Genomic DNA, 24855 nt, shown 5'->3' on the forward strand with positions numbered 1-24855 from the left:
GAGTGTTTTTGTCATATGGTGTTTTAAAACTAGGCTACCTTAAAGTATATTTGGATTTATGTTACATGCTTTCTTAAGTACAGAATTCTATTCCTTTAGTGTTTCCAAAAATTTAAGGTCATGGTTGGGGCATTTCATACCTATCTTTGGTATAAGTATTACATTTGGTGTAATATCATGTATTCAACATGAGACATATATTTTTGAATTATTGTGAATGGGATACCTATGGTTCTTTATATCTTGTAGATATCTTCCCTATACATGTGATCAAGCAATTACAACCCAAAGTGAACAGTGATAAAGGAGAAGTATTCCAAACACTGATGTTGGGAAGACCTGAAAGCTGTAAAATCAAACATTTTCACCTCTGGGAAATCCAGGAAAATATGTATGACTTTGAGTGTCAGTGGAGAGATGATGAAAGAAATTACAAAGGAATGCCTGTAATCTGCAACAAAAATCTCACTGATGGAAGAGATCGACATGGTAGAAGGGGTGCAGGAATCAAGCCCTGTGGAAATAGGCTGGGCTTAAACTTTCAGGATAAACTGCAGATATTTCAAACTGATGGGATAATTTCTGAATGTGATGTAGTTGAGAGGTCTATCAACAGTAGTTTCTTATTTTCACCACTTCAAAGAATTTCTCCTAGTGTCCAAACCAGTGTTTCTAATATATATGGGAATGATTTTATGCATCCTTCAGGGATGACACAAAACCTTAAAGCACACAGGGAAAGACCTTGCAAATGTAATGAGTGTGGGAAAGCCTTTCTTAAGGGCTCACACCTCATTAAACATCAGACCATCCACACAGGAGAGAAATTAGATAAATGTGACATATGTGACAAATTCTTTGGTCGAAGTTCACAGCTTGCACATCATTGGAAAATTCATCCTGGAGAGAAATGTTACAAATGTAATGAGTGTGGCAAAACCTTTAATGATGGCTCCACCCTTGCCAGACATCAGATAATCCACCCAGAAGCAAACTTACATAAATGTGATGTATGTGGTAAAGTCTTTGGTCAAAATTCATACCTTGTACGTCATCGTAATATTCATGCTGGAAAGAGAAGTTACCAGTGTAATGAGTGTGGTAAAACCTTTACTGACAGCTCAAACCTCAGTAGACATCAGAAAATTCATACAGGAAAGAAATTATATAAATGTGATATGTGTGGCAAAGTCTTTAGCCGAAATGCACACCTTGCTGGTCATCGGAGGATTCATACTGGAGAGAAACCTTATAAATGTAATGAGTGTGGGAAGCTCTTTAGTCAGCATTCACATTTCATAAGTCATAAGAGATTTCATACTGGAGAGAAACCTTACAAATGCAATGAGTGTGGCAAGGCCTTTAGTGAGAAGGCAATCCTTTTAAGTCATCAGAGAATTCATACTGGTGAGAAACCTTACAAATGTGATGAGTGTGGAAAGGTCTTTAGTCAAAAATCACATCTTCGACTTCATTGGAGAATTCATACTGGAGAGAAACCTTTCAAATGTAATGAGTGTGGCAAGTTCTTCAGTCGAAATTCACACCTTACAAGTCATCGGAGAGTACATATAGAGAAACCTTTCAAATGTTTTGAGTGTGGGAAAGCCTTTACTCAGGTCTCAACCCTCACTACACATCAGAAAACCCATACCTGAGAGAAACTATGTAAGTGTGATACATGTGGGAAGGTCTTCAAAATTCACACCTAACCGTTGTTCAGAGAATTCATACTATGGAGAAATCATACAAATATCAGTGTGGCAAAGCTTTTTTGCATTGAACCTCACTTACCATCAGAGAATTCATACTAGAGAGAAACCTTACAAATGTAGTGAGTGTGGCAAAGTCTTCAGTGTGCTTTCAAGCCAAACTTACCATCAGAGGATCCATACTGGTTAGAGCACTTAAAAATATAATGAAGGGGACTTCCTTGGTGGTCCAGTGGTAAAGAATCTGCCTCACAATGCAGGGGACACGGGTTCGATCCCTGGTCAGAGAACTAAGATCTCACGTGCCGTGGGGCTACTAAGCCTGTGCGCCACAACTACCGAGCTTGCGTGTCTCAACTAGAGCCTGCGTGCTGCAAACTACAGAGCCCACGCACTCTGGAACCCACGTGCCACAACTACAGAGCCCATGCATCCTGGAGCCTGTGCGCCACAACCAGAGAAGAGAAAACCCGCACACCACAACTAGAGAGAAGCCTGCGCACTACAGTGAAAGATCCTGCATGCCTCAGTGAGGATCCCGCGCGCCACAACTAAGACCCGACACGCCAAAAATAAATAAATAAATAATAAATAAATCTTAAAAAAAAAATACAACGAAGGTGGCAGTGCTTTAGGAGGCCTTCACATCTTAGGCTTCACGAGAAAATTCATACTGGATAGAAGCCAGATAAATGTATTTAGTATAGTCAGGCCTTTAGAAAATGAATTCAATCTAGGAAGATTCCTCACCAATGCCATGAGTGTGAAAAACCTATTCTCACTGCTCACATCTCACCAATATTCGGGTAATCTGCACTCTTCAGAACGTTACAAATGTACTAAATTTTGAATGCTTTTAGATTGTGCCTTAAACTCAGTGATCACCAAATACTCCACGTTTTAAAATGCAACGAATATGTCAAAAGTTAAATTATTGCTCACTCATCACTAGATATCAGAATATTTATCCTGAGTAAAACCCACAGAAATGTAATGTGTGTGGCAAGGATCTTACCCAGAAGTCACAAGATAGGAACATACTGGCGCCATACCTCCCAAATACACTGGTTGAGGCAAAACCTTTACCTTGAGTTCAAGTACTTGGCAATTGCAGAAAGTCCATATTGAAGAGAAGCTATGGAGATGTATGAATAGAGGCTTTCTCCAGGCCTTACAATGCACTAAGCTTCAGAGTACACATTTTTGAGAGAAACCACACAAAGCAATACGTGTCCTGAGGACTGTACTTGAAGATCAAAACTGAAATACAGAGGATTTATGCTGGCGAGCAGGCTTTCCGATGTAATGGATGTTGTAAATTTTTACATCAAGTATCCACACCTTTAGTGTAATGACAGAATTCTTACAGGTTACAAAGTATACACACGGAGAAACTTCATGAAACAGTACATCCTTGGGGTTTACCAAAGAACTAATATTTGGGACAGTCCTTACAAATGTAATTCTTACAACAGACCATCAGAGTCTTAGTTCTCTGACCAGGGATCGAACCCGTGTCCCCTGCATCAGAGAATGCATACTAGGAATAAATAAATCTTTAGTTCTCTGAGGTTAACTTGAGATATTACATACTGCAGAATCATTACAAGTCACAACATGTTGAAACTTCTGACATGGTGTGTATATGAGAGGAAAAAGGACCCATGTGAAAATAACCGATTATCTTCAGTATATTAAAATTTAATTATTTGAGTTTTCTTGAAAAGGCTACTTACTATTTATGCTTTTCAACCTAAAGTTTGAAGTAACAGGGAAGAACAAGTCTGTCTCTATATTGGACCTTTTCCTTTTACTTTAACATTTGTATTCTATTGCTTTTGCTACAAGTGAATCACTAAAGGGATATTGCCTATAAGCTTAAATTACACATAATGGGCTATCTTTGGGAAACCTGATTCCCGTGTAATGTGCATTAAACTAAAATACCTTTGTTTACCTCATCATGGGAAACCTTCTGTCCAGCCTCCCCTGTGAATGGCTTCAAGAAAGAAGAAATTAAAACATCCCCTCAGGAATCTGATTGGAACCAGGACTTTACTCCCTCCACTTTTAGTATGAAAGAAGCCCGAATTCTAACTCAGGGAAGACAATTCTTTGGGACAGTAGTCCACCATCTTCTGGGTCTGCTGGCTTTCTGAATAAAGCCACTATTGCTTGCCCCAACAACTAGTCTCTCAGTTTATTGGCCTGTTGTGTGGTGAGCCCTAAGAGCTTGGCCTTGTTAATATGTTGATTTCATGCATTCATTACAGGCCTTTCATGATGGTCTCTGGGAAGGAATCAGTAAGATGAGGGGGCCGCCAACTTCATTAGGTGTGGTTCATTCACATCCGTGTTCCCTGGAAAAACATGAATCCTGAATTACCAAATTCAGTAGTGTGTGAATTAGTGTCAGGGAGGGGCAGAGAATAATGTAAAACTAGGACGTGAATCATCATGCTCATTATGTTCAGGGCGCCCTTCTGTTCACAGTGGGTTACAGGACAGAATGCTCTACCAACTGACCTGCACGAGAGCAGGCAAGACATTAAGGCACTGGGCTTTTCATGGGAGGAGAGTGACAGGTTATTAGGGACTGATTATGTGGTAGGAACAATGCACAGGAAAAGTTGGTCACTTTCTCCATTGGATGGCAGTAACTGTTGTATGTGTGATTAAAGAAAAGTTAGTCTTATTTTTGGAAATTGAAGAGAGAGCAATTATTTTGAGCATCAAATTTAATCAGAACCAGAATGATACGTGTTTGTGTATGATTCCCATTTAACTGCTGCTATTATCATTTGCTACTGTTGTATTCATAGAATTACATTCTGAATGTATCATGGGTCTCCTGTTTTAATTAATAAAATATAATCACTTTTGTCATAACCCTGGATGAATCATGTTTATTCCATCAACACAGTTTTATCTCGTCTCGGTGCTTTGTAACAGCAGGTAAGAATGCACCGTTAGGCTCTCAGGTTTGAAAGAATCTGTAACAATTTCTTTCCAATATGGAATGAAACATACAATTTGGGGGTTACATACTCATAATTTGTACTCTCTACACTCTATTCCAGAATATTCAGATGGCTATAATGCAAATCCCATAGCAGTGCATTTCAGACTGACTTCCATTAATGTGCAAAAACTGAATCAAATTTAAATAAATTTAAAGATCTAATTGGCTTTATTGAATGATTGATACATTGGGCAGCATTCCACCTAGGAAATAGAGGTGCTCCAAGGAGCTGTAAAAAGTGGGAAAGCACATGATGTTGAGCATATTTTCATGTGCATTTTGAATTTGTATCTATGATAGATTTTTGGTTTGTGCTTTCTATGAAGTCTTTATATGCATATGGGACTCTTGGCACTTCCTGAACTTGGGTGACTGTTTCCTTTCCCAGGTTAGGGTGGTTTTCAGCTATTATCTCTGCAAATATTTTCTACGGCCCTTCCTCTCTTCTCCTTCTGGGACCTGTATAATACAAATATTAGTGCACTTGTTGTTGTCCCAGAAGTCTCTTCAGATGTCCTCCTTCTTCTATTTTTTCTCTTCAGCAGTGGTGATTTCCACTGCTCTGTCTTCCAGCTCACCGATCCATTCTTCTGCCTCATTTAGCCTGTTATTCTTTCTAGTGTATTTTTCATTTCAGTTACTGTATTCTCCAGTTCTGTTTGGTTGTTGTTTATATTTTCAAAGTCTTTGTTAAGTACTTCTCATTTCTCAGGCTGTGCATCCATTCTCCTCCCGAGTTCTTTTTGATCATTACTCTGAACATTTTTTCAGCCAGATTTCCTATCTCCACGTCACTTAGTTCTTCTTCTGGGGTTTTGTCTTATTCCTCCGCCTGAAACATATTCCTCGGGTACCTCATTTTGTCTAAATTGCTATTTATATTTTTATGTATGTGGTAGGTTAGTTACATTTCTCAACGTTGGAAAAGTGGCCCTCTGTAGGAGGTGTCCTATGTGTCCCTTTCATCACCCAAGGTCAGAGCCCAGCTGGTCCCGGGGTAGTGTCTGGCCTGTATTTGTGGATTCATTTTGCAGGCTGTGCGACTGTAGTTTTTTTGCTTCTGGTGTCCGCACCCTGGTGGGTGAGGCTGGTCTAGAGGCTTCTCCCTGCCCACTGTTGGTTGGACCTGGGTCTTGGCCCTTTGGCAGGCCAGGGTATGTCTAAGGGCATGTAGAGAGGTGGCAGTGGGCTCAGGAAGCCTATAGGCAGCCCATTGGCTGATTGGTGGGGCTGTATCCCCTGCCAGTTTGTTGTTTTGCCTGAGGCGCCCCAGCGCCAGACCTACAGGTTCTTGGGTGGGGCGAGGTCTTGGTGCCAAGAAGTCAGCCTCCAGGAGAGGTCATGCAGATGAATGCTCCCCGATGTTACTGCCATCATTGTCTATGTCCCCAGGGTGAGCCAACGCCTCCCCCGACCTTCCCAGGAGATCCTCCAAGATAGCAGGCAGGGGCAGTTCTTGCCCAGGCTTCTATCAGATTATTGCTTTTGCCCTTCATCTCCGTGTATGTGAGATTTTGTGTGTGTCTGTTAAGAGTGAAATCTCTATTTTCCCCATTACTCTGAGCTCCTGCAATCAAGCCCCACTGGCCTTCAAAGGTAAATGTTCTGGGGGCTCCTCATCCCAGTGCCGGACCTCTGGGCTAGGGGGCTTGATGTGGGGCTTACAACTCTCACTCCTGTGTGAGAACATCTGTAATATAATTAATTATTCTCTAGTTTTTGGGTCACCCACCCAGGGGATATGGGGTTTGAGTATATTGTGAGTCTGCCCTTCCTACCCATCTCATTGTGGTTCCTTCTTTATGTCTTTACTTGTTAAAGAGCTTTCCTGGTAGGTTCCAGTCTTTCATCAATGGTTGTACTGCAGTTAGTTGTGATTTTGGCGTGCTTGTGAGAAGGGGTGAGTTTAGGATCCTTCTACTTCGCCATCTTGGCTGCTATCACAGAAGAGTTTTTTCCTAAAGTCTCTCTATGCCTTTATGACAGTACCACACTGTTTCGATTAGTGTAGGTTTGGAATAAGTTTTGAAACAAGGAAGTGTGAGACCTCTCACTGTTCTTTTCAAACTTGTTTTTACTATTCATTGTCTCTTGACATTCCATAGGAATCACAGAATGGATTTGTTTTTTCAGGAAAACCCTGTTGGGATTTCACTAGGGAATGAATGATTTGAATCTGTTAATCACTTTGGGTAGTATTGACATCTTGACAATATTGACTTTCAATCCATGAACACGGGGTATGTTTCCATTTATTTTTGTCTTCTGTAAAATTTTCAGCAGTCTCTAGTTTGCAGTGTACAAATCTTTCCCTTCTTTTATAATGTCATGTCTAAATATTTTTTGATTCTCTTATAAGTGGAATTGTTTTCTCAATTTCTGTTTTGATCATTTTTAATTTTTAGAAACCCAATTGAGTTTTGCATGATGATTTTAAATCTTGTAAGGTTTTTGAACTCTTTCATTATTTCTAGAAGGTTGTTTTGTTTTTTTTTTTTAATTTCAGAATCTTCAGGGTTTTCTACCTATTAGATCATGTTCCCTGTGTACAGAGATGATTTTGCTTCCTGTTGCTATTGGGATATCTGTTATCTCATTTTATGCCTATGTGTTCTTGGTAGGACTTCCAATTATATGTTTTTAGAAATAGCAGGTATGCTTGTCTTGTTCCTGATCTTCAAGGAAAAGCTTCCATTCTTTCACCATCGAGGATGGTGAAAGCTCTGAAGAAAGACTGCGTGGAAGGACAGTTTTCAGCATACTCTTTTACCTGTGTATAAGATTTTAAAGGCAAAAGGAGGGAGGGGAGGGGAGTGTCTGTGATCCCAGCTTTCCTATAAGATCTCAGCTGTGCAGACTCTTTGGCACCACATTGTGACTTCCTTTGTGATTATTCTGTACGTGCCTGCAAAACAAGTTTCTAAATCACGGTCTTGTGATTCTTTAACTTCTTTCAGGAAGAGAGTAAAAGCAATAGTTGTGACTTTTATTATTTACCTAGAGCCAAATGTGATGCGTTAAGAATTCCAGTTCTCAGTTGACCCTCTGGGTGTCATCAATTTTTAAGGCTTCTTGGGGCAACTTGTTGAAGCCACAGTTTGGGATTATAAATCAAAGTATCAGTTTAAGCTACCAATCGTGGAAAAGATACATGTTCGGCTTGCTTTTCCTTTGTTTCTGCATTCCCTCCTTCCCCTAATTGGTAACTGCTTGAATCTGCTCTTTGGATCTCAGGGAAGGTCTAGGAAACTAAAGGCTTCTTCTATAAACAGGAAACAGGGGACACAGAAAGGTTTTTGTAACCTGGAAGGCCCCCCAGGTTCCCTTTGATATCAATCCTGCCTTTTCTTTGACATTCATCAATCTTGAGGGGAATAGGTATTGGATAAGAATGGGAAAATGCTGGACAGACAGGTTACTCAAACTCGACAGAAGAACTCAGATTTAGGGGGGACTCAGTTTCAAAATCATGGTCTCTTACTCTTCTTTACTATTGATTTGATTTTTTTGTATCTCTGTTTGGGTACAGAAGAAACTCATCCATCGCCTATGATCGCCCTTTTTTGGTTTTTTCCTTCTGGTTTCTGCCAAGAACATTCTTGCACAATCTCCTGGAATATTATGTTTTTTTGTTGTTTTTTTTTTTTTTTTTTTTTTTTTGCTTCATTGGGTCTTTGTTGCTGCACTTGGGCTTTCTCCAGTTGCGGCAAACGGGGGTTACTGTTCGTTGCAGTGCATGGGCTTCTCATTGCGGTGGCTTCTCTTGTTGCAGAGTATGGGCTCTAGGTGCACGGGCTCAGTAGTTGTGGCTCCGCGGCATGTGGGATCTTCCCGGACCAGCGATGGAACCCGTGCCCTCTGCATTGGCAGGCGTATTCTTAACCACTGTGCCAAAGTCCTGTATGTTTTTCTTGGATATAAACATGACAGTGGAACTTGTGGTACTTGTGGTATAATCAGTGTGACACATTATAGAGCACATGTGTAATCCTGCTTTCTCCCTACAACATCACACTCTCTCCCTTTTTAGATCTTTTTCGTTTCTGTTTCATATCCATAGTATAATTTCCACAATTAAAAATGGGATGGTATCATGTTAATTCCTAAACCAATTCTTGTTTTCTTTTAAAATTAGTATTTTAGTTGCCATCGTACACTTATTTTCACACAGATATGCAATCACAAGCTGTGCTCCCACGTATGCATACACTCTGTGCTCTGCTTATGCCCTTTTTCATTCCTGATCACTCCTCAAATGGAACCTCGATGTGAATGGAAACATTTATTTGCATATTTAATTTGTTCTGTTGATCACCCCCATCTCCAGAGCACTTTTTCACCCATGCCTCCACCTTCCATGTTACATTATAGAAATGATCCCTCTTTATCCATTGAACAACTTTATCTGGACAGTCATGCAGCCGTGATGACTCAGAAACCACTTCCAGGAGGGATGGCTGAATAGCTTAGTTACACAGCTCACTTCTTGCATCTCCCTTGATGTTTTCTGTCTAAACTCCTGGTATTCGTTGTATTATTTTGTAGTTTTTTTATTATTATTATTTTTATTTTTGGTTGCGTTGAGTCTTCGTTTCTGTGCGAGGGCTTTGTCTAGTTGCAGCAAGTGGGGGCCACTCTTCATCGCGGTGCGCAGGCCTCTCGCTATCACGGCCTCTCGTTGCGGAGCACAGGCTCCAGACACGCAGGCTCAGTAACTGTGGCTCATGAGCCTAGTTGCTGTGTGGCATGTGGGATCTTCCCAAACCAGGGCTTGAACCCGTGTCCCCTGCATTGGCAGGCAGATTCTCAACCACTGCGCCACCAGGGAAGCCCCGTTGTATTATTTTGTAATCTGTCCTGTTTAAGAATAAGTTTTGGCCAATGGCTGGTCACATTGAAGTTTTCTCAGTCTGTAGGTCCTGGTTCTTGCACCACTTTGTGTGTCGGTTGGGTTAATGTACATAAACCTGTGCATCTCCTACCCTGATTTGAAAAACCGTGTTAATTTACCTCAAGCCTTTTAAAACAATTTAGTGCTGTTAGATGGCTTAGAATATTGCATGTTTTGTAGTAAATACTCAAAAGTTACTTTTTTAGAAAAAGGTATGTTAGTATTCTGTCATGGTTTTCATGATACACCTTTGTCTGCATTATATCCTGTTTGCTTTTCGTTTGTACTTCGTTCTCAACAACATTGTATCTGATCCCAGTTAATGAATATACAATGTGCTGTTTATTCCATGTATTTTGGTAACCATTAAGCTAGATAATTAAGGGTACTGCATAGGTAGGGATTGGTCTACTTACTGGCTGTCAGAGAACTGGAGAAAATTAATATTTTATGTATTAATTTATAAGTGGAATTTACAGATGATGGTCTTTCAGCGTGTCTTATGCAAAACAACTGACACATACTACTTGTTAAAGTTATAAAAAAATGCCTTTTCTTTATGGGTACGTAGTTTTACAGCAGATACTTAGAAAACTATATTGTTTTCTTAAAAATTGTTTTATCAAATTCTTCATTTCTCTATATTATATTTGTTTTACAATTCTAAACAGCCAATTAGTTAGATTGGATAAGCTTGTTTTGGCTTATTTAGCATTACAATTTATGTCATCTGTTCTTTATTTTTTCTTTAACATCTTTATTGGAGTATAACTGCTTTACAGTGTTGTGTTAGTTTCTGCTGTATAACAAAGTGAATCAGCTATACATACACATATGTCCCCATATCTCCTCCCTCTTGCGTCTCCCTCCCACCCTCCCTATCCCACCCCTCTAGGTGAACACAAAGCACTGAGCTGATTTCCCTGTGCTATGCAGCTGCTTCCCACTAGCTATCTATTTTACATTTGGCAGTGTATACATGTCAATGCTACTCTCACTTCGTCCCAGCTTACCCTTCCCCCTCCCCGTGTCCTCAAGTCCATTCTCCATGTCTGCGTCTTTATTCCTGTCCTGCCCCTAGGTTGATCAGAACCTTTTTTTTTTTTTTTTAGATTCCATATATATGTGTTAGCATATGGTATTTGTTTTTCTCTTTCTGACTTACTTCACTCTGTATGACAGACTCTAGGTCCATCCACCTCACTACAGATAACTCAGTTTCGTTTCTTTTTATGGCTGAGTAATAGTCCATTGTATATATGTGCCACATCTTCTTTATCCTATGTCATCTGTTCTTTTGCATTTATTTATTTACAGTAAGTATTCAGAATACACCTATAGTATAATATATATTTTTCTTCTCAATTATGAGACAACAGTCTGTTTAGTGTTAATTGGTATGTAAATATCATTCTTGTAATTCATGTTCCCAGTGATTAAACTGTCATCACAGTGTTTCTCAACTGTAGGTCACATTCATTCAAAAGACATGCAGTCAAATAGCGAGTGTTCTGGATAATGAAGCAGGGTGGAAAAGAGGTCGAATCCCCAGAGGTGAGGGCCTCGTGATTGTGCGCTGACGGGGCCCTGGGACCTGGTGGGGACCTGTGCAGCCAAAGCCCCTGGTCACTGGCTCGGGAACCTGGAGACGCATCCCTCCCAGCACTCAGCCCACCACATCCTCAGGAGAGGGTTACCCACCCTCGGGGTCAGTGCCCCACCAGACACAAGTGCCCGCTCCACCATCTGCCCCTAAGGACACCTTCCGTGGGTTCAGCTGTTCTGCCAGGGGAACAGAGCACCAGGCACACAGCAGGCATCCAATAGCTGCTCCCTACGAGGGCGGCCTTCCTTGGCGACAGGACAGGTGACCAGCGAGGGCTCCCTGTGCTCACGGGTCACTGCCCACAGCCTTGCGGAGGACACCGTGGGTTTTCTCTCCTCACTCCCCAGTTTTCACTCTTTTCCATGGACTTCCCTCCTGTGGAAACCTGCCAGTTCTCCTGCTTTTAACTCTCTGCCTGTAGAGATGGAGAGGCATCTGTGATGGGCCAGCTTGAACTCCCAGAACTGGGATTCTGCGAAGAACGCGTTTCCATAGCTAGGTTGACTCCGAGACGGCTTGGTGCAAGTCAGCGATGGAACGGTCAGCTTGATAAAGCTGCAGGTCGGAAGGGCACTGACAGAAAAATCTTCATGTTGATCTTCCTCCCAACTCTTTAAACTGGTAATAATGACAGAACTGTTCCTATAATCATTTTCACCTCGGGGAAATCCAGGAAAATACACAAAATTATCTGTCATTAGATAGATGATGAAAAAAGTTACAAAGGAATGTCTATGACCCATAATGGAAATCTCACTGATGGAAGAGATCAACATGGTAGAAGGGATGCAGGAATCAAGCCCATTGGAAATAGGCTTGGATTTAACATTTTGGATAAACTGCAGATATTTCTTACTGATGGGATAATATCTGAATGTAATGAAGTTGAGAGGTCTGTCAACAGTAGTTCCTCATTTACTCCACTTCAAAGATTTCCTCCTAGTGTCCAAACCAACGTTTCAAATACATATGGCAATGATTTCATGCCTCCTTCAGTGATGACACAAGACCACATCGAAAGATCTTACAAATGTAATGAGTGTAGGAAAACCTTTCTTAAGGACTCACTCCTCACTGCACATCAGATAATCCGTACAAGAGAGAAATTATATAAATGTGATGTATGTGACAAGTTCTTTGTTCGAAATTCACAGCTTGTACATCATTAGAAAATTCACAGAGAGTCGTGGTACAAATGTAACGTGTGGCAAAACCTTTAATGATAGCACCAGTCTTGGAAGACATCAGATAATCCACCCAGGAGCCAAATTATATAAATGTGAAGTATGTGGTAAAATCTTTGGTCAAAACTCACAGCTTGGAATATTCATGCTGGAAGGAGAAGTTACAAATTTAATGACAGCTCAAACGTCAGTAGGCATCAGAAAATTCAGACAGGAAAGAAATTGTATAAATGTGATGTATGTGGCAGAGCCTTTAGCCGAAATTCATACCTTGCCGATCAACGGGGGGTTCATACCGGACAGAAACCGTACAAATGCAATGAGTGTGGCAGATTCTTCAGTGTGCCTTCTAGCCTAACTTAGCATCAGAGGATTCATGCTAGTGAGAGCCCTTAAAACTATAATGAAGTTGGCGATGCTTTTAGCATGGCTTGATAGCTTAGGCTTCGTGAGAAAATTTATGCTGGGTAGAAGCCAGATAAATGTATTTAGTATAGTCAGGCCTTTAGAAGATGAACTCATTCTGGAAAGAATCCTCACAAATTGCCATGAATGTGAAAAACCTATCCTCGTGGATCACGTCTCACCAATAATCAGGAACTCCGCACCCGTCAGAGCATTACAGGTGTACTGAATTTAGCAAAGCTTCTTGGTTGTGCCTTAAACTCAGGGATCACCAAATACTTCATACTTAAAAATGCACACCACAACACCCTCATGTAGAACGCTTTTGACACTTTTGGTCACCAGTGTGTGGGGATTTTTCTCACAAGTAATTCCTGGGACACCAGCTGGGTATCCCACAATTCAACTCAGCTGAGACAGTGTCTGCACTGGGATTGCATGAGGCCCTATAGGTCTCAGAGGACTGACATCCCTCTCAACACACTTCAGATGGCAGGCACAAATCGAGGTTATCACCCGTGCTTCTCACGAGTACGCTATAGATCCTAAGTTTCAACAACGCCCCCTGTCACCCTCCATAAACCAGGAGAAATGCATCTGCACATGGAAGTCACGTATTCACATGCATAAATGTCTGGTATATATTTTTGAACAAGTGAAGTTTGCATCTGATAACTGGAGTATATGGATCCCCTCTGCATCTGTTTCTATTTCTGTTCTTTTTGTCTCTTGGTCCTATTTGTTGTGACATCGTTTTTGTTATTTTAGTTGAGTGCTGGTATTATATATGAAAAACCGTAGAGGTTCTGGCTGATGCTCTCTTCCTTCAGAGTTTCCTCTGACGCAGACCCAGAGTACGGACAGGCTCTCAGTTTACTCAGGGAATGAGTGACTGGAGGCTGGGAGTCCTTGTAAGCCTCAGTCTCAGCTGCCTTCACCCACCTTCCCCCCCCACCCCAGGGTGGAGCCTTCCAGGGTCTCCATCTGGAAGCCTGGGGTGCTTCCCAGGGCCCCTCCTTCTTGGCAGGTCCTGAAGCCCAGTTTTTGTCTCCTGAGCACCATGAGGTTACTGCAACTCAGCTGCTCAGCCAGTTTCTACAGAGTGTTGGGCTCATTTTCTATGCCTTCCTTTTCTTGGGGAGCTTGGTCCCTGAAGTCCTGGCTGACTTGTCAGGCCTGCACTCGAATTTCTGTCTTCCCAGTCCCATGGAACTGTCCAGAGCTCTGTTAGCCAGTGCTCTCTGCTTGACTTTTCACTGCATTTTCTTCCCAGAGTCAGATGCCCCGAGTGAAGGAGCGGCCCTCTCAGTCTCCGGCTCCCTCACTGGGTTTCCCTTTTGTTTGGAATCTTGGACCCTTCGGTTGCGGATGCCTCAGTACCTCTTTGACGCCTTCAGACATCCTTTAAAAACATATTTAGCTTTTCTAGTTCTTGGTGGGCTGACCTACAGGCTGCTCACGTATAGAACTGGAAGTGGGGAAAAACTGGTGTTCCCTCCCTCTGAAGCAATACGTAATAGTCATCATAAATATACTGATCATCTTTATTTGATATGGGAGAAAGCAAGAACCACTGGTCCTTGCTCAGTCCCCACTATTCCGTTTCTAGTCAGAATCCCCAGGTTGCCCATGCTTGGCCACTTGAACTTGGAAAGAAGATGGAGCGAGCGGCCCACTCTGCCCAGAGACAGAGGACCTGTGCTCCGGCTGCTCTCGTGGCCGCTGTGCCGTTGTCCCAGGCCCGCACTGGTCTCCCCTCGTCCCCTTGCCCTGTGCTAGCCCAGGGCGGGCTTTGTGATGACGGGCGGTGGCTGAGGAGGTGGGAGGGGTTATGTGACCTTTATTCTGTGAACTGATCCCATGTGGGTTTTCTCTTTAAGTGCTTAAAAAAAAATGACTGCTTTTAGTCTTCCCTCCAGTTTCATTTTAAAGGTGAAAATGAAGATTTTATTCTTAAAGCTGAGTGCAGTGATTTTAGTCTTTTTGAAAGCAACAGTTGAGATTTGAAAAAGACATCTCAGAGAACTCCAGTGTATAAAGCCGAGAAAAGAGAATGTGTTCAGGCTGAATTGTGGGCGGGACCCCAAACTGTGCCTCTGTCTCTCCCAGAGTCTGCTAATTCCTGAGATGGGTGGATATAGGACTCCAAACACCCTAAGGTGTTCAGGACCCTCAGGTCCTAAAATCACAACTTAGTCTGCCTGTGTCAGGAGTGTTGGTTGTCACAGCAGAGGTTTGGGTGCAGCCAGGAGCAGTGGAGCCTGTGCCGGGGGGTCAGAGAGCAAGGAGGGTGGAAGCGCAGCCCAGGCAGGAGGGTGAGAGGGGATGGGGGATGACGTGGGGACAGAGGAAGGGGTGACACCTGGCGGGGTCTGAGGGGCCGTGGCTGTCACAGCTCAGGGCAGGGGTGCTCCTGAACATCTACGCGGCACCCACGGCACAGCCGAGGTCGAGAGGCTCTGGCGTGAAGAGTCCCCAGCCTGTCTCAAGTACGGCTGAGTTCACAGCAGGGTCCAGCACTCCACTGTGGGTTCATTTTCAGTGCCCTTAACAAGGCCGGATCCAGCACTTGCTGAGCTGAGTCAGGGGAACTGACCTCAGAATCAGAGTGAGGTAAAATAAGCTCAGTGACTCCTCACCCAGGGTCGATTCTAGGGATGCCTTTGAGTTTAGGTGGTGCCCTTCCAATAGCCTCACTGGCGGCGTTTTTAGTAGGAGGAGGTGGCAAAACCCCTCTTCTAGTGTTTTTGGTTTCTGAAACAGTTAATACTCTTCAGTAGCTTTGTGTTAATTTATTGTTAAAAATTTTGTTCAATTTTTAAAAAATTAACTTGTTTTATCTGTATGGCTGAGTTGGGTCTTAGTTGTGGCACGTGGGATCTTGAGGCATGCGGGCTCTTTCGTTGAGGTGTGCGGGCTTCTCTCTAGTTGCCGCACGCAGGTTTTCTCTTCTCTAGTTGTGGCGTGCGAGCGCAGTAGTTGTGGCGCGCGGGATTAGTTTTCCCACCGCATGTGGGATCTTAGCTCCCGGACCAGGGATCCAAGCCGCGCCCCCAGCATCGTCAGGCGGATTGTTTACCACGGGACCAGCAGGAAGTCCCTCTTCAAGCGCTACTTTCAAACAGTATCCTTTCCAAGCAGTGTTTGAGCGGGGGGTGGAGGCGCAGGGCGCAGATGCCCTCTTCCCCGCACACTCATCCTGCCGTCTTCTTGGAAGTCGTCGTCCCCCCGCACCCCTTCTCTGCCCCGTTGATGGCGGCCTGAGCCGAGCCCTCCCGTCTCCATGGAGCCCCTTGTGACCGGGTCGGTTCCGGGTTCCGGGCTCCCGGGAGACAGTGGCGGAGGCGGAGGCGGAGCCATGGCGCCATTTCTTCTCGAGAGGCGGTCGCGGTGACAGTGCAGGTGGTGAGGTGCCCGGCAGTGAAGCGGCAGCCAGAGGCGCTGCACCCGTCCCCGAGGGTGGGTGGTGGAAGGGGCCACCTGGGGGCGCATTTCCGGCGCCGCGACGCAGGGCCAAGGCCACGGCGAGGAAGAACTTGGCCTGGGCTCAAGTCACGGAAGCGGGGCGGGCGCCCCCGGCCCCAGGAGCACAGCGAAGAGTGCAGGGAGGTGAGGGCGGCGGGGCTGCGGCCCGTCAGACGGGGCCTGGCGAAGCGGCGGGGTTTGTTTCGTCTGGTAAGTACGGCTGCGGGCCCAGGGCGTTGTGGCCTCGGTGCGGAAGGATTGACGCCTGGTCGGACGCGGCAGCAGGTCGTGCGGACGCTGCGTGGAGGACGGTGGGGGCGGGGGAAGAGGGATTGGTAGAAACCACTGGCGGAGGAGTCGCTCGGCGTACGTGGGTTGAGCTCTTAGGGCAAAAATTTTAACCCCCTCAACGTCACGCATCTTATGAAGCCCGGAGCAATGTATGTAATACTTTAATTAAGTGTACATACTGCTTACGTGTATAACGTATATACCCTAACATCTTCAGATATTCACCGAGCGCCTGTTCTGTGTCAGGCACTGTTCTACTCACTATGTAGGAAGGGTTACGTGGCCCACGATCTCTCTGTGCAGAGAGAAACAGAATGAAAGACTCCGTGAGTTCAGTTTGAGAGAGGTCAGCGCGTGGATAGAACTGCTGCAGAAGCAGCGGCCGATGCCGGGCGTGTGCACGCGAGGCCTCGGCGTGGCAGCTCTCCTTGCGTTTCCAGGACCCTCTGTCCTCCCCGCTCTCCTGCTCGAGCTCACACATCCTCGCCTGGCACACCTCCATTTGGGTGGACTTCGGGCCTTTTGAATTCAGCATGGGCCCAAACTGTCTTTTCCTCACATCTATTGCTGCCCCTGAGATTGGTACAGTTTTGTACCTAGTCAGGTGGTCAGAAACCCAGGAGACAGCTTTGCCTCATCCTCCTAGTCTCCAGGCCCTGTAGGAGGTGCCTTTCCTGTGTCTTGGAGGCCGAGTCTGAGGTCCACTGGTGAGATCTGGACCCTCTTCTTCCATCAGGTTGACTCAAGGAGGGGCTGACCCCAGCGGCCTCTCTGTCCCGCCCCAGCCATGCTGGGTTCCTCACCTGGGATGTTTTGTTTCCCTGTAGCTTCTTTGTAAATATGCTGTTCTCTCAGAGAAGAAGGCCTTTCTTCTTGCCCTGTCTTCTGCTGGCTAGCTCTTAGCGCTAGCAACTGCTAAGTAATTCGGTAACTAGCTCTTCTGGAGAACCAGTTTTGCCCTGTGTATAAAGATCCTCAAAAATGCTCATATTCTGACAGGAGCCGTTTTATTTCTGCTACGGAAATGGTTCTTATCTGGAGGAAACTTATGCGTAATGATGTTCACCATAACAACTTCCAATGTGATTTACATTTTTTACTGGTTAGAAAATTATAAGAGCAATACGCCACTTAGAACCACTTTAAAGTATGAGTACCATGTAGTTTGCGTTCCACAGGGGTTTAACGTCTCCCGCTTTGCCTCCCAGCCTTTACCCCGTTTTGCCCTCACTTTGGGAGGGAATGATTTCTGGTGGTCCCGTTCTTGTGGTGGGTGGTGGACTCACTGGGCTGAGGCAGTGATTTCTGACCCCTCTTTGACTCTCTCCTGAGCGGCCATGAGAGTGTGTGAGCCCACAGTGTGCAGAAGGCAGTTTTGACCTTACCGATTTCCCGGAAGTGCCTTATTTCATCCCTCACCAAACAAGGCTGTTTAAGGATTCTTTCTGATTGTTCCCTAAGCCACGAGGAAGACCTGGCTAAAGTGATCAAGCTCCAGGAAATCCTGGACGAGCAGTCAAGAGAGCAGAGCCAGGGACGTCCCTGGTGGTCCAGTGGGTCGGACTCTGCGTTTCCAGTGCAGGGGGCCGGGTTTGACCCCTGGTCAGGGAACTAGATCCCACATGCATGCCACGACAAAGAGCCCACAAGCGGCTTAATCCAAACTCGATCTTCGGTTTACACACTGGGAAATTCCTCCACCAATGTGTATATAAGCTGATGCCCTTTAAAATACGCTTGTTTCTGCATGTAAATCTGCTCCCTGAGTCCACCTGACAGTTAATGGCTGGTGACACTCCTGAGGCCCCCTGGGTCCTTTGTTGAACAGCAGTGGGGAGGGACCTTCTAACGAACCATGCTCCTGCCCTTCTCTGTACCTGTGAGTCAGCTCTGGTGACGGTGCAGAGTCCACTAGAGATGGCAGTGGGAGGCGACAGCCTACGGAGGCAGGGCACAGGCCACGCCCGTCACCGCTCCTTGGCGCTTTTAAAACAGTGACCATACTTGTTCTTCAAGTCTGTAAGTTTTTGTTTTTCCTATTTTAGGCAAAAATGTAATTAAAAAGAAATGCAACATAATCAGGTACTTAGATCTCTAAATCGTTTAGAAATCTGTTAAGAGGTGAATTGAGCTGGGCTCATGGTTACTATCATTACTACACACGTTTAGCCGAAGTCTACGCCAGCCCACTGCTGTAATGTATACAGCAGCCCTGGATCTGTACACTGAACGTGTCTGCATCTCAGATGCACTTCGAGTCCAGCAGCTGGGTGTGGTTCAGAGTGCTGAGTCCCTTCCGGGCTCACTGACAGCTGACGGCCTAGGGAGCCAGGGCACAGGCCGCTCAACGCCGTCGCTGCTTGGCACTGTTAAATAATGGCCATACTTGTTCCTGAAGTTTAGAAGTTCTCGTTTGTCCTATTTTAGTCAAGGCAGAGAGGAAAAATGAATGGAAAATGTAATAAATGCTTATCAGACATTGCTGACAAGCTTCTTTCAGAATCTAACAAGAGGCTTCAGCTTCATCTTAAACGGCTGCTCGGGCAGAGAAGGTGCGCTAGCACAGCGTCCCTGAAGGCCCCTTTACAAAGAGGGCGCCATTGGTCACGTCCATGCCGCAACGGAGATCCCCCGTGCTGCGACTAAGACCTGGCGCAGCCAAATAAATAAATATTAAAATATATATATATATATATATGTATATGTGTGTGTGTGTATGTATATATATATACCTTTATCCACTTTAGCGTTAGGATTTACGTTCAGGAAAACATCTTGGACTTCCCTGGATCTTGAGAAGGTGGGGTTGCGTTCCCTTCTCACCCCGATCCGTGTGCATGCCGGGGTCAGGGGTGGAGGGGTGAAGGCTGGTCTGAGTTATGGTGGTCCGGGGGGTCTTGGGTGGACCCCCTCTTTCTCTGGAGGGTCAGAGGGGTCTTCCCACAAAGGCGGGAGGTGCCTTTGTGTGAAGACTGGAGAGGCTTGACCAGAGTCAGTCTTGAGGGTCTCTCACTCTCTTTTCTATTTCTGTTTTCCAGGATTTTGCAGCAGTTAAGAACTAAAGAACTAAACATACGCAGAGCGCAGCTCCTTGAAAAAGAAAAAGAAATCGCTGAACTGAAAGTGGAAAGGAACACCACCAGGGTTAGTGGGGTTCTTACTGGGTTAACATTTGCTTCTGGTCATGATTGGGCTCCGGATTACTGTCTTTAAACTCAAAAGATGATCCACTCTGCCTGCTTTTAAACACATTTCGACATCTTCCCACCAAGCGGACTGGGGTTGACCAGTTCAGGGTTCTCATAGCTTGCTTGAAATTTATGATGAGAGTTAATGTAATTTTAGTACATTTGTGGGGGAATTTCTCTAACTTGATTGACTGGCCACACTGCACACGCAGCATGTGGGATCTAGTCCCCAGGGATCAAACCCGGGCCCCCTGCATTGGGAGTGCCGAGTGTTATCCACTGGAGCACCAGGAAAGGCCCTTAGCTAATGATTCTTAAGGAGCAGAAAAACCAGAAGAAGACATTAACAGACAGGGGTGCTTGACATAAACCACGAGCAAGGAAACACGCCGAGCACGAACGGAAAGGCAAGTCCTTGTCTCCCTCTCACCTCACCTGTCCAGTCTGTGCAGGTCTGTTGGGAACCTGTGGCCAACACACCACTTAGACCTGAGCGGCCGTGACAGTCATGTGAGCCCGCAGCGTGCAGAAGGCAGTTTGGATCTTAGCGATTTCCTGGAAGTGCTTTATTTTGTCCCTCACCACACAAGACCGTTTAAGGATTCTTTCCCCCATTAGGGATCTTCTGATGGTTCTCACGAGGAAGACCTGGCTGAAGTGCCCGAGCTCCGGGAAATCTCAGACAGGCAGTCAAGCGAGCAGAGCCAGATGAAGGAGCTGGGCGCCTGGCAGCCCCTCTGTACTCACACGTGGCAGAGCGGGAGGAAGGTCTGTACACGGCCAGAGAAGACCTCATCGTATCTGAGGAAATGAACACGAAATTGCAACGAGATGTTTGTGGAGTGAGTGACAGTAGGTGTGTCAGTGTTGTCAAGGGAACCAGACATAATCAAAGACAAAATATAGTGAATTGGCTCCGTGTGCACTGTCTGTGTGGCCATCCCCCGCCATCATCCCACGTGGTTCCTGTCACACCCATGAGCTGGGTGCTCTCCAGGAGCAGACGCTAAGGACGCTTCCATTTTCTCTGTGGGTCCACACACGACCCAGAGAACAGGGCGGGCAACGATCGTCTGCCTTGAGTCGCTCAACCTCCCCTAGACGTCCAGGCCTTACTGCCTCGAGCATTTTTGTGTGTTCGTTGTCTGGTCAGAAAGTTCGCCTTTACAATTTTCTTCACTCTCTCTGCAGATACTCCACCTGTTACAGAAACATCTAACTTGGCCATGTTGATTTTCTCTCAATATTTCGACCACTCTGCTTCCTCCTAGCTGGTATGTCAGAGACATAAAACTCATCTCAAGATGCCTTGGGCCTCAGCAAATTGGGAGGACAGGCTGAAAACAATGATAAGCTTCCAAAAAAGTAAGCTTTTTGTTTTTTGTCTATCTCACTGAACAGTTTTCAGTTGTTCCTGATTTTTAACTAATGTTTATTGATTAAGTGGAATGTCCAGCTCTCTCTATATATTATCTTCTGAAAGTGTAACCCAAAGCCTTTTATTAAACTGCTCTTTCTGGAGGACTTAGAGCATCTGAACTAGATTCAGACTCACTTTTTCAAGCTGGGGTTACATGAGGTCTCCCCACCTAAGGCCACTGTCCCCTTATACATTGGGGCTTTATAGGAACTTGTGGGCCCAGGGAGGTGGTTTCACTGTTGTGGCCCCAGGTTCAATCCCTGGTCGGGGAACTAAGATCCCACAAGATGCTTGGCTTGGCCAAAGAAAAAACAAAAGATAGGAGTTGTCTAGTGACATATTTTTGGATAACATTTTCCATTACCATTTTCATCCACGTTTATTTCAGCATTTTTGAACAAGAATTACCTGCACTTAATTTAGTTTGTCAACATTATTTTTATACTGGTCTAGTAAAAGAAAAATGGTACAAACATACAGAGAAAAATATAAAACTTTCACTCCTATCTATCTCTGTACAATACCAATATTCAAAAATATAAATACAGTTTTATCCACCAAAATTAAAACAGCTAGGTATTAACAAATGCAAAACAGAGTTTGTGTATTCCACTTACAAAAAACATTGACTCAAAATTAGAAGTTAATATGTTAAATTACTGTTACACATTAATAAGAAAAAGACTTATCACAATAATAAAAACTTCCTGGAGAATTAAAAATCATGACAAAAAGGAATATAGAAAAAAATATATTGTTATGAAGCAAGAACATTTCACCAAACAAACATCATAATCAGAAGAAAACACTGGATGCATTCCCTCTGAAGTTGCAGTGAAGGGTGCTGGCCAGGGCTCCTGCCTTTCACCACTGTACAGTGTGCAAGTGTGTCAGAGAGCTGGAACTATTAACAATCACAAATCTACAGCCATGGAAAGGCCAAGAGTGAAAGGGTGGAAAAAGACATTCCATCCTAAAGAGACCCGGGGTGACTACACAATGTCAGACAATATAAAGACAAAAGCTGATACAAGAGATGAAGGACAGTATATACTGTTAAAAAGATCAATTCACCAAGAAGATAATACATCTAACATTAGAGCTCCCTCCAAAAATGAAGGAAACATTGACAGAAATAGCAGCACAATAATCGTATGAGACTTTAACATCCCAGTTTTTTCGATGGGTGGAACCAAAGAGAACATCAATAAGGAAACAGAGGACTTGAACAACACTATAGACTGACTGGACCTAACAGACATGTGCAAATCACTCTACCCAACAACAGGAGAAAACACACACTTCCCAAGAACAAATAAAACATTCTCCATGAGAGACCGCATGTTAGGACATAAAAGAAATCTTAATTTTAAGAAGACTGAGAGCATAATGCATTTTCTCAAACTACAAAGCAATGAAATTAGAAATAAACAGCAGAATGAAAACAGAAAAATCCCCAAAATGTGGAAATAAAACAACGTATTCATAAATAACCATTGGGTCAAAGAAGAAATCACAACGGAATTTTTTAAATATCTGGATGAAAATGAAAACATACAAAAATTTATAAAATGTAGTGAAAGCTGTACTAACAGGGAAGTCAAATCAGAAATCTTTTTACTATTCAAGTAAGTAGAGAAGAATAAACTAAAATTTAATGAAAGGAAAGAGGTAAATAAAGATTAGACCAGAGATAAATGTACGATAATGAATATAAAAGTCAATATAAAAGTAAAAACTATGAGTTAGTGTTTTGAAAAAATTAAATTTACAAAACCTTGGCTAGAGTAAGAAAAAAAAAGATTCAGATAACTAAAAACATGAAAGAGGAGAGATTTCTGCTCTCACAGAAATGTTTTTTAAAACTGTAAGGGGTCCTGTGAACGATAATGCTTACAAATTACATAATCTAGAAGATACAGGTAAATTCATGAAACATACAACCTACTAAGCTCTTATCTTTAATAAAAAAAATGAAAAGAATTATAACTAGAGAGGTTCAAGCAGTAATCAGAAATCTCGAACAAGGAAAAAGCCAAGACCAGATCACTTCACTGCCTAATTCTACCAAACCTTTACAGCAGAATCACCTCTAATCCTGATAAAAAGCTTCCGAAGAGCCGCAGAGGGAACACTGGCAAACTCATTCTGTGGAGCCTGCGTGACTCTATACCAAGCCCAGAGAAAGACACACGAAGCACAGAAAACTACAAACCAATAGCCCTCATGAATACTGAAGCAAAAATCCTCAACAAAATAGTACCAAACCAAAATCAGCAACACGTGAAAATGATTTTACATCATGACCAAGTGGACTTTATTACTATAAAACAATCGATTAATGTGATACACCACATTAACAGAATAAAGGAAGAAAACACATGATCATCTCAGTTGATGCAGAAAAATGCATTTCACAAAATTCAAGTATGTTTCAAGATATAAAAACTCTGGGAATTCCCTGGCAGTCCAGTGGTTAGGACTCGGCACTTTCACTGTCATGGCCCAGGTTCAGTCGCTGGTCAGGGAACTAATATCCCAACGCAAGGCCAAAAAGAAAAAAAGAGAGATATAAACACTCAACTAGAAAGCTTTCCTTCTCAGATCAGGAAGAAGGCAAGGATACACACTCTCTGCACTACTGTCCAGCAAAGTACAGAAAGCCCTCACCAGAGAAATTAGACAAGAAAAAGAAAGATACCCAAATTGAAAAAAGTAAAATTATCTTTTTTCATAGATGATAACTTTTTTTTTTTAATAAATTTATTTATTTATGTCTGCATTGTGGCCTCGTTGCTGCACACGGGCTTTCTCTAGTTGCGGTGAACGGGTGCTGCTCTTCATTGCAGTGTGCGGGCTTCTCGTTGTGGTGGCTCCTCTTGTTGCGGAACCTGGGCTCTAGGCGCGCGGGCTTCAGTAGTTGTGGCACGCGGGCTCAGTAGTTGTGGCACACGGGCTTAGTGGCTCTGCAGCATGTGGGATCTTCCCGGACCAGGGCTCGAACCCGTGTCCCCTGCATTGGCAGGCGGATTCTTAACCACTACACCACCAGGGAAGTCCGATGATAACTTTCATATGTAAAAACAGTAAAGATTCCACAAGGAAACTGCTACATCAAGAAACAACTCTAGGGCTTCCCTGGTGGCGCAGTGGTTGAGAATCCACCTGCCAATGCAGGGGACACGGGTTCGAGCCCTGGTCTGGGAGGATCCCACATGCCGCGGAGCCACTAAGCCCATGAGCCACAATTACTGAGCCTGCGCGCCCTAGTGCCAATGCTCCGCAACAAGAGAAGCCACCACAATGAGAAGCCCGCGCACCACAACAGAGTAGCCCCTGCTCGCTGCAACTAGAGAAAGCCTGCGTGCAGCAACGAAGACTCAATGCAGCCAAAAATTAAATAAATAAATAAAAATTTAAAAAACCTCTAGAAAAGTTGCAGGATACCAAAAGTCAATGCGCAAAACATACCATGAAATAATCAAGATGGTGTGGTACTGGCATAAACACAGATATGTAATGTAACAGTACAGAACGCTCAGATTAATTTTGCATATATGTAAAATGCATTTTCAAAGGTGCCAATACCACACAATAGAAAAAGGACAGTCTCAGTAACAAACGGTGCTGGGAAACTGGGTATCTACCGGCAAAAGTATAAAGCTGGAACC

General features: G+C 44.0%; 1 protein-coding gene across 4 annotated transcripts in view; it reads left to right on the top strand.

The window, feature by feature from the left end:
- LOC132354207 (zinc finger protein 160-like) overlaps positions 1-24855 on the top strand; it is a 69822-nt gene that overhangs the window by 39243 nt on the left and 5724 nt on the right. The window contains exons 5-7 of one of the 4 annotated variants that reach the window (XR_009499208.1): positions 19615-19720; positions 20383-20620; positions 20956-21129. Coding sequence is in view for 1 of the 4 variants with exons in the window: in XM_059905929.1 (XP_059761912.1) it covers positions 250-1658 (1409 nt within the window). In the remaining 3 variants the exon portion in view is untranslated. Of the gene's footprint in view, positions 1-249; positions 4556-19614; positions 19721-20382; positions 20621-20955; positions 21130-24855 lie in introns of those variants that run through there. The other 3 variants (XR_009499209.1, XR_009499210.1, XM_059905929.1) reach the window with 3 other exon arrangements.

Source organism: Balaenoptera ricei, chromosome 19 (assembly GCF_028023285.1).
Source record: "Balaenoptera ricei isolate mBalRic1 chromosome 19, mBalRic1.hap2, whole genome shotgun sequence".
NCBI classification, from domain to species: domain Eukaryota; kingdom Metazoa; phylum Chordata; class Mammalia; order Artiodactyla; family Balaenopteridae; genus Balaenoptera; species Balaenoptera ricei.